The following is a 10,719-nucleotide window of genomic DNA, read 5'->3' as shown; positions in this document are numbered from 1 at the left end:
CTTGTTTTCTCCATAAATATTACCCAACCTGGGCTGCAGGTTGCGAACCCATTGGTTTCCACATAATGGCGCAATCTGCGAGATAGCTCGTACAAGTTCGCTTCCGGAACCATAACACCTGTCTCCACTCTGTTCTTATCGTTGGTTTTCCCGCGTTACCTGTTTCCTACACAAAATAGCAGGTCTTCGACGATTAGTCGTTTGCTTCCGATAACAACTGGCCGAATGAAGCAAGTACAGTCGAGGCTAACGTAAACCCTTACGCTGTCGAGTGGCCAAAGAAATATTTCTGACTATATTACGGTATAATATATAGTATATATTAATTTACAGATTAATAAATTAATTAATATAATAATATAATACTAAATGGCAAATGATCTGAAACAATGATGGCATTTCTTGAAATTCGGGTACGTTTATTCGACATTAAAATGTTAATAATTGCTGTACGTTAAGAAAGGCTTAAAATTCCATTGGAAATCATGGAGAAAGATTATTCCGTCGCGCGGAAACGGCGAGAAACGCGAAAGAATGAAGACTGTCCATAAAATTTGCGTATATTTATTTAATAACGTCGATACTCCGAGAATTTATTACATTATATAAACATAGACATTTCGTTTTTACACTAGTACCTAGGGTCGACGTATCTAAGCCTGTATAATTAATAATATTTCTAATCATGCAGTGTTTCGTTCTCCTCCCTCTCCGCCCTCGTTTATTCTCGGTTTAATTTACAGTGTGCTTTACACTTGTCGGAGCTTCGAACGATCGTCAAAGATTCCAGTTCGCTCGAGCAAGTATCGTCATCGAGTACCGATACGAAAAATCTGAAAAACTTTGACATCGTGGGTGACGGCGATTACCAATTTCTTTCCAATCGATTTCCAAGACCTCCGTTTACCGGAGAACTGCGATCAACGGGCTGCAAAGCGTTCCATTTGCCATGAATTATCCTACCGAATTTCCGGCCGCTGTAAGAGAAAATTTTGACGATTGACTCGGCAACAATCGTTGGGCAATAATCGCAATAATCGTTGTCTCTCGCGTTCTTTGAATTCGCGTGCTCGCAGTCCGCCATTTTGGCCAGGAATTGCAGGTAGTGAAATGACCACGCCGTGGGTATCGAGAAGGAACAATAATAATTATATTTATTACGCAGTTTACAGTTATTTAGGTAGGTTGAGTCGTGATGAAACAAATGCTGTTCCAGCTGTTCCCGGAGCGGGTCCAAGCCGACCGGAACTGCTCGAGCCGCCATTTATCCGGGGAACCACCACACACGGTTCGGCTGGTCCGAGATCGGTAGCATTTGCTATACTTTAAGCGTAAGACTCTTAAAATTGGTATACTTCAGTCGCATGCGCTATTAGTCCACCGATCCGTGAAATATATTAAATGTTTCTCGTTAAAGTAAATGTACAAATATAACTCGTAGGAATTTCGAGCAATCACAAGTCTCGAACGCTCTTCTTTCATTATTCACCAAATTTCCTCGTTTCTTTCTCGCGCTTTCTCTCTCTCTCTTTCTCTCTTACTTTCTCTCTCTTTCTCTCTCTCTCTCTCTCTCTCTCTCGCTTTCTTTCTTTCTCTGCTCCCTCATTATTGTCCAATACAGACGTTAAACTTCGTAGAAAATCTCTCTCTCTCTCTCGCTCTTGCATTCTCTCTCACTCTTTCTCTCTCTCGTTCGCTCGCTCGCGCTCTCTCATTCTCTCTCACTCTCTTTCTCTCGTTATTTTACGCTCTTTATCGCTGTTCTTATCCTTCGGCTATTCTCGCCTTAGAAAACGTCCCACGCGCGACGTTGCTCTCGTTCGAAGCAGAATCATTCGCGCGTACATGTTTGGTCGAATGCGATATTCAATAATGATTACGGCCCTCGAAATTTCTCCTTCGCATAACCGGCACAGGTTCGCACAGGTTCCAAGATGTCTTCGCCTGATCTGCGGCCCCGGCTCCGACAAGGTCCAGTAACTGCCTTCAGAACTTCGGATTTCCTGACATCGTCGAGCTTAGCGTTAGAGATCAAGCTTATTAACGGAGACTCGGTCGAGAACGGCGACTGGAGGCCCGGAACAATGGCGGAGTATTTTTAATTTAGCTGCTCGATAATCGACGCGATCCGTGCATATTCCTTATCAACGAGAATCTAAAACTGTTTAAAGAGTCGGGAATGATCACCGGAAATCAAGAGATCGTGGGAAGATTAATTTGCTTTTATTCTTCTCTATCCATAAAAATGAGACTCGTTTTCTAGGCTCGACGACTCGATATTGAATACTACCAAAAGCATGTTATTATCGTCAACAAATATTTCATAGCTCCAATATTAACTGTCCAACGAGAATTAAAGTTAACATCGACTCGGTTCCGAATCGTTTTAGTTCGCGAATTCCCGAATCGCGTCCCTAAGGCGTCGCGAATGGAAAGAAAGACGAGCACGACTTCGTCTTGGTCGTAAAATAATCAGCATCGACTCAGTATTTTGCTTTTGTATTTCTTTAAAATAAAGTTCATATGGTTGCTTACATTGTCCGCAGAGGTTCTTTCATTAAATATCGAAATTCGGTCACTGGAAAAACGTGTTCAGCAAATTCGACCACGAGACAGGCTCCGCGCGGTGTAAGATCGCTCGGCAATCGCGCGCGAGTGTCCTTACATGCTCCTCGCGTCACGTGATCGCGAACCTATTGTGCGATCTCGATTAAAATCATCTGTCCGAGTTGTGTAACCGTTTCTACTGGCGGATTGAAGCGAATCGAAACTACCTTATCCTCCGCGGGTTTGGCGAGTCGCTTCGTCGCCGCAGATGCCGTTAGCACGCGGTGCTTTTGCCGTCGATACGACAGAATTTCGAATAAACAATTAACTTTGTAAAAATTGATCGATCGAAAATTTCGCTAAATAATGTTCGACATCGAAGTTCTGAAAGCATTTGACCATGTCCCTGCTTTTCTCCGTTCGATTGGCAGATATTCAGCTAGATACAATAATGTCTCCCCAATTCGCGTTCAAAAGTGGACAATTTGGGAAGAGGAGATACGATTGTTCGAGCCTTGCGCCTCGTTTTCTATAATCGATGATAACCGGTAGCTATAAAAACGAGGCGCAAGGCTCGAATAATCGTGTCCCTTCCCTTCCCAAATTGCCGATCTTTGAGCGCGAATTAGGGAGAAATCACCGTACGCTGCTCACCATTCTTGTCGCGTCGAATTTCCAGCGTCCAATGATTTGTCAACAATTACGCCACACGGTCGAACGAACCGCGGATCCCGTTTAAGAAATGTTTGGAGTATCGGAACGATGAGCAGCGCGTTTACAACAGTGTGCAACAGTGCCCGACGATCCGTGGCTGCGCAAAACTGAAAACACGAAGTCGAAATTAAACGAAATGTCTCGGGAACGCAACGCTGTGGGCAACTTACGTTACTATTAATACTATGAAACCGTAAAATACTATGATACACCTATTATGTTCACTACGGTATACAAGGAAAGAAATCAGTAACGACAAGTGAACGGTGATCGACGTGCTACGTTTATACGCTCGCGGTCTCTCCCTTCCATCGTCTGTTTCCCTTTCGACGATGATCGTCGTTTAACGAACTAAAACGTAACGCGTACACAAATAATCATAGTGATATTTATAGCAAAAGAATTCTATAAAAACGAAAGTAAAAACGGAAAGAAACGAACGCTCGTTACAAAGTCTCCGGCACGACGCAAGAAGAAGCAAACGCGGACCCCGCCGCGATATTTCTGCGACGCTAAAAGTTCGCTTCCGCGAGTTCCCGCGAGAGGCGCCGATGAAACATCGGTGCTGACCGATACGTTACTTTTTATTGTTTAAATTCGCGTAAGTGTGATACTGCTATGGCAGCGTTGCTGTAGAGGGTAGCACCATAAAAACGAAGGGGTACGAAAGTTTCGTGGAGCACCCAGCTCTGAGCGTGTCGCAAGCAAACCTTTAAGATCGTAGAAACAGGGATGAAGTTGGCCCACCCTCTTCTTCTTGCACCGTGTCTTCTTCCATCGTCTCCTACGACGACGGATAACGCGAAGTAAAATTGCGTTAGTCTCGAGAAACGTGCGTCAAATTATACGAACCGCTATAGTACCTAACGTAATCTAAATATTATAATAAGATAAGTTCGTCCCCTTGCGGCACGGAAGTGTACCATCCCGGCGAATATTTCTCTAAACATCCGTTTAGCACGTGTCTCTCCTTTAGATCCAAACGAGTTCGAATGAAATGGAAAAATAATCGAAACGCGACCGAAGGGGGAAACACCGACAAAATTCAGAAGTAGTCGACTGGACCCTCGAAACAGTAAACTCCGAAGCATTTGCAGTAATTTCTCCCTAATTTCCCTTCAGCTTGCAAATAAAAATCGATAATTTGGGAAGAGGAGATACGATTATTTGAGTGTCTTGCACCGCGTTTTTATAGTTATCGGTTATGTCGACGACTATAAAAACGCGAGCCGCGAGGCTCGAACGATCGTACCTCCTCTTCCAAAATTCTCCATCTTTGTTTAGAAGCTGAAGGAAAATTGGGGAGAGTTTACCGCGCGCTGCGTTTTATTGGCGTCGCGAAACGAGCGTTCGAACGGTCGCTCGTGCCGAAGGGTTGGAAAATGCTGAACAACACTGTAAACGATGCGTCGAGTATTTTTGCAATAAATTGAACCCCTTGCACTCTGAACCGAGAACAGAACCGGATCGTTTGCTTCCCGAGGAGTCGGGCGTCTCCTATATTAAACGATTGGAACACGATAAAGGATAACGGTGATACGGAAACGCTTGAGAAATCCAAGATGGCGGAGGATCCAGAGCGCAAAGGACTCGATCGTGATCGATCGAGATTGTTCGCTCGTAGACGGCAGTTGATCAGGTGACAGCTTGATCGACGATGGTCTCTCGTTTCCGGTCGTTCGTGACGAATAAATACGACTTAAATACTGGCAGTGGAAGATGCAAAACGCAGTTATGTCCGCAGAGTAGGTACACGTCTAAATAGGTCACGCGCGGAACGCGTGGAACGGGGAGAGGGGGACTTAAGTAGTTCCGAACGAATGATCACGCCTGCCCGATGAAAAACAATCGCAGAAATCATCGCCGACGCTCGATCGCTATAAATAATGTGCTCATACAAAAATAATTACGCGCTCCTATCCGACATCTTACAAATTCGTTTTTTTCCTCGCCGCCGATTTCACTTTTTCGCGGCGATGGCGGCGGCGGCGACGGCCGATCTCGCAGCAACAACGTTCTTAGGCCGTGGAATGAAAAGATTCGAGGCTCTGGGAGCAATCCTTCGGCCGTTCTTCGCCTCGTTTCCGTTCAAATCCGCAGAAGCAGAAGCTTTCCATTAATACAGAAGCTTTTGTCGTTCGCAGTTTCATTGCTCGCGCATTTTTTAAACTTTACTTCCCTCTCGAATCGAAACACGGAGTGCTGGAATATTTAACGTTCAAGCGTCGCCTCGATCATCCGAACCTTGGACATATTTTAATTCTCTAAATTGCTCGATCCACGGCGATCCGTGCGCAATATTTATTACGCGAGTCGGTAAGGATTTAACCCTTTCATGGGCACAATGTTATATTTTAAGATGGCAGCACATTTCAACGGTGAAAATATTTGAGCCTGGATAGTTCGGATGGTTCTTCGTTAGTTCGGATAAACGAGGTTCTACCGTACATTACAAAAACGATAATGTAGTTGCTCAGACGCTTAATAACTCTCGTCGCAACGTAGAAATAAATTTATCGAATAATTTCCTGTAAATGCACCTTCGCAATCTCGGCAATATCGTCGATTGAAAATGTTTCGCGCTTCTACCGTTAATAAATATTAGATTTTACGAGAGCGATCCAAACTGTGCCAAGAGGCTCCTCTGCAACCGACGTTTGCCAACGGATATCGGAGTTCTACGGAAATTTCAATTACTCCGTGTGCGCTGCTTTTCGTCGAGTGGGCGGGGCTTTGGCGCTCTCGCGGGCGTAGCCACCGCTCCCGGGGCCATTCAGCTCGATTCGCGAGCACGGTTGATCAGGAGAGTCTGCTGTCGGCGCGCGTTACTCGCCTGCCCTTCGAACACGCGTCTCCCGAACGTGTAAATAAACGACGCGAACGATCGACCGGTTAAATAGAAAGGAACGTTCCTCGAAGGATTGTTAAACGATGCGACAACGAAACAGATTTTAGTGTACCCCTCCACACCGGCAAGAAAGCCGGTTCTCGAACGCGATGGCTTCTCGTGTCGCGAACTCGCCGAGTCCGACGGTCTTGGCAGCTCCTCGATGCCATGGAACCGTGCTTATCTCCGAAAAAAGCTACGAAAACGTTGTTAAAATCCATAAGAAAATAGTTCGCGACACTTCGAGACACGATCGCGTTCGACGATGCGACGACATTCGCGGAATACATTCGCGAAGCTCGGCTTGCTAGCGAAGCGTTTAATTACACCCCCGACGGTGGCTCCTGACGCGTTCACGACCCCTCGGATCGGTCCTCCGAGCCGAATCATCCGGCGCGTCGAACGCTCAAAGAAGAGTGATGTGATTTATTCGAATTCCTCTGTAGAGGACGTTCCGAAATCGTTCGGTTGAATCCTACCAGCTTGTATCAGCGATTTACCGGTCTCAGCGAATCACGGAACAGAGAGGTGTCCTTAACAGAAATTTGGATGAGTTTTTGGAAGAGGTTTTAGCCGCTGTGAACTTCAATTTGTCCACCCGGTGTTTCACGGATATTTTCGTTCCTCTATCTCGATCTAGATTATGCCATCGAATGTAATTCTAGTAGCTTCCCTGTTATTGCACAGAGCTTGTCGGCTGGTAAAATTGTACTGGATAATTTGGGAACGCCCTTTAGAAAGCTTGTCGCACACATTCGCACAGAATTTCACGCTTCTACCGCACCACCGGTGTCTCCGAGTTCCGAGAGATCGGTCGATCGGCTTTCCACGCCGAGCGAACGGATCCTCGTCGGTGATCGAGAATAATCATTAGCGTTCTCCGCCTTCTATTCTCTCGCTCTCTCACACACTCTCTCTCTCGCTCTCTTCGTCACGCGAAACGTACACGATTAATAATACCTAGTATGCGGTGAAACTGTTTTCCAAATACCGAGTAAGTCCACGTACGCACGATTATATTTAATAATAATTATTCTTTCTCCACGTCCGAATATATATATCACACTGAGCCGGCTGTGTGTGTATATGTGTGTATGTTAATATGCGTGTCTGTCCGCGTGTGTGTGACATGTTTTAAAGGGTATGTCTGCGCGTGTGATACGTGTGTCAGTGTGGGCTTTGCGAGTGTGTGTCCATCATATGGGTCTTTCTCGGCCGCGTGGCCCAATGCTTTCGCCACGAGGATACGTCGAGGACCACTTCTTCATCGGTAGCATCCGGTTCAACGATCGAGTCTCGGCACATCACTCGTGGTCTTCCGTTGAAAGTTCGGAATTGGGTCACTTGCTCGATTCTAGGGGGTTTCTTCCTCTCGGTCTCTCGATCTCTCTCTCTCTCTCTCTCCCTCTCTCTCTCTCTCTTTATCGTTTTCGGTCTCTTTGTCTCCATACGTTTCGACGAATATTTATGGAACACCTGTGGCTGTTCCTCGACCCCCGCTAGTAACATTTCCGGGTGCACGTGCACTTGCGCACCAGGTCCACGTCCTTCGTGTAACGCATCCCGTCCGCGCAGATCAGTCGCACCTGCAAAATCACACTCGTTACACCTGCCACCTCGATCCATTTCGAAAAACAAGCATCTCCCGTTCCCTTTGAGACGCCTACGAATTTTATTTGCAATTTCTTGGCTAAACACGGCTCTTCGGGGTGGCAACACTGTATTTTACAACCCTTGGAACGATGCTAATGACGGTTTTTATTGAAAATTAAATCAAGGGAGGGAAGGGAAGGGGAGGAATTAATTTATATGTATTTCATTGCGTGACTAAAAGCAATATATGTATTTAAAAAATAATATTTAAGCCTATATTTAATTTAATATATTTTAATTTAATTTATATCTATATTTAAATGGTAATCTTTAAGATATTAAATGAGTTCGTTAAGGGATCGTAATTTTCGGGTTCGGGGTACTCTTATAAATAAGGGTTGGAAAATGGTGGACCATGGATGTTTAAGAAAGCTTAAGTGAAATTTCATTCGCCGGCGTCCCGGTTCTTCTGCCAGATAAAAGGTAGCGTAAAACTGTGCGATGTTTTCTTGAACTTTGTGTTTTATTGTCGCCGGCGAACTTTTGCGATCCATAAAGATCCAGGGTCTGGTAATCAGGAAAGTTTAAAGAGACTCGTGTCGAATGCTTTAATAATCGGCTGGAATATAATGGTGTATAATACGATTTGATAAAGACGGATACGTAGTCGGAGAAATAACTCATCCAAGTAAAGTGCCATCTATGCTTGATAAGAATAAAGAGCTCGTGAAATTATATTGCACCGTTCCACGCAGTTTATCGCTATTTTAACACTTTATCTACCGGAAGCATTATTAATGGCAGCTTCAATTATCGTGTCTCGTCGAAGAAGAGTTTTGAACGTCTCTGTCTACGCGATAACCCCGAAAGAAATATTAATTTATTTCATAACAATTTGTTAGGAAGCTTTCGACTGAAAATTGCGAAATCATCGTCGGTAGACGACGCGTGAAATAACATTGCGAAATCAATTTTTCCCTTACATTTTATGGTTAGAAGAAATTATAAAAATAAAGCTGCATAGATGTATAATTCGGCAGACGTTGTTATTTAACGTCGATCCTACCTTGCGTCGTTTTGTTTTCCGTGGCAGGCAGCAAGAATTGCCACAGCTACCCCAACATTTGGCAAGCTTCACCGGACGTCTACTCCGACATCCGTTCTCGCTGTAGAACTCTCTGGTGTGTTCTTTGCGACACGTCGGTGCTGTAATTCGGACATTGTTGTTTCGAACGATCTAATTTCCACTGATTTTTTTATACAGTAATTTCTCCCTAATTAAGGAGAATTAAGGAGAATTTACTGTACCGGTCTTTCAACGGTGCGAAAAGTAAAGGCAATGTTTAGGGGATGAAATTGTCGCACCTTTCTCGCAGTATCGTCCTTGCCAGCCAGTCTGACAACGGCACGTGTAGCCATTTCCGATCGGCGAGGACACGCATTGCGAGCCCTTCCTGCACTCGTGTCCTGCGCAGGGATCGGAAATTATCGAGCCAGGCAGTGTCAGGACGATGTCTGCAATCGAAATCGCTCGAATTAATCGTGCGCCTCGAACTCGGCTGCTTGAAATTATCTTAAGCGTCGCTTAACGCTAGTTAGCGGAGTTTTTACTATTCTAGAACTGGTTAAAGTTAAAAACTAGTAAAACTCGAAGGCTGGTAAAAGTGAAACACTGGTAAAAGTTAGAGTGCAGTAAAACTTAATGACTGATGAAAGTTGAAGACTGGTCGGGACACCAGAAAAGTTGACGTCTAGCCACTAGTCGATGACTTTGACATAAAAATGATTGGAAAAACTACGAAAATGTGACCATATAAATTTAAGAATATTACTAATACTATATTCCTAATTTATTTACTATATTCCTAACACTTCTGGAGGGGGGTGTACAGTAAATCCTCAGCAAATTAGAACAGACACCTACCGGAATGTTCGCGAGCCATGTTGTCTTCCGGTAGAGCTTCCTCGTTGCTGCCGCTGTTGCTCATGACGCCTTCGGGTTCGACGACGTCTCGCGCCTCGTCAGCCTCCTCCTCGTTCGAGACGCATCCGGGAGTAACACGGTGCATCTTCGCTGCGTTACTGAAGTCCACTAATTTATGATTGATCCACATTTCAGAGATGCAGCCTGTTACCGAAAGAAAGAAGATCCTCCATCAACGAACGCGAACTCGTTCACACAATCGCTGTACTCAATGGACATTCATTGGAAGAATTTAACAACATTGTTACACCGTTTACAACTTTTTACAACCAAGAAGAGAAATACATTTTCATTCAATTCCTGTTACTTATAATTGTTCTAGGACATTTTAATTTTGAATATACAAAGATCCGCAGTCTACTAACGCAACTATAACGAATCCGATAAGGACTCGACCGAGGTCAAAAGACTACAACAACGACTTTACGGTACCATAAGGAACCGACCTTGGAAGCTCGTCAGATTTCTCAGGTGGAACTGCGTGAACGCGATGCTGGCGAATTCGGGCGCGACGCCGGCGACGTACATCGGCGTGCTGAGTTTGAGGTACTCTTTCGGGCCCTCGTTGATGATGCTCCTAGCGGGGCCGTGGTCCACCCTCATCGTGAAATTCTTCTTGATCGCGATTAGCTCGGCCACGTGAGGTTTACCGTCGGCTACCATTTCGTAACTGTACATCGTCGATGTCGGGTAGTTACCCACGTCGTACGAGACACGTACACGGCCGTTGAACAGCTCGACCGCGATATGGTCGCTGTTCTGACCGTTCTGACCGTTCTGACCGTTGTAGAGGAGAACCCCGTTTTCCTGCATGGTCGAGAAGACGATGGTCACGTTCGCTTCGGGCCTCGTGTGTAGCGGCTCCAGCTCGACCAGCGAGCTGTTGTCCACGAAGCTCAAACTCGTCAGGTACTCGCATCGTTTTCCTAAATAGACATTGGTCGCTCATCAGTTCTTATTGCTACCATCTCAATGTGACGTTATCATATATATA

General features: G+C 45.1%; 1 protein-coding gene across 3 annotated transcripts in view; it reads right to left on the bottom strand.

The window, feature by feature from the left end:
- Nucleotides 1-548: 548 nt before the first annotated feature.
- Nucleotides 549-10,719, bottom strand: part of sli (slit guidance ligand) — a 450,605-nt gene continuing 440,434 nt past the window's right edge. For 2 of the 3 annotated variants that reach the window (XM_033476931.2, XM_033476930.2), the window contains 5 exons: nt 10,172-10,651; nt 9,666-9,869; nt 9,107-9,256; nt 8,808-8,947; nt 549-7,734 (listed from right to left, as the gene is read on the bottom strand). In XM_033476931.2, the coding sequence (XP_033332822.1) occupies nt 7,648-7,734; nt 8,808-8,947; nt 9,107-9,256; nt 9,666-9,869; nt 10,172-10,651 (1,061 nt within the window). In that variant the 3' untranslated portion in view covers nt 549-7,647. The remainder of the gene's footprint in view (nt 7,735-8,807; nt 8,948-9,106; nt 9,257-9,665; nt 9,870-10,171; nt 10,652-10,719) is intronic. The other variant, XM_076526153.1, reaches the window with a different exon arrangement.

This window comes from Megalopta genalis, chromosome 13 (assembly GCF_051020955.1).
Source record: "Megalopta genalis isolate 19385.01 chromosome 13, iyMegGena1_principal, whole genome shotgun sequence".
NCBI classification, from domain to species: domain Eukaryota; kingdom Metazoa; phylum Arthropoda; class Insecta; order Hymenoptera; family Halictidae; genus Megalopta; species Megalopta genalis.
This window is presented reverse-complemented; position numbering and strand designations above follow the sequence as displayed.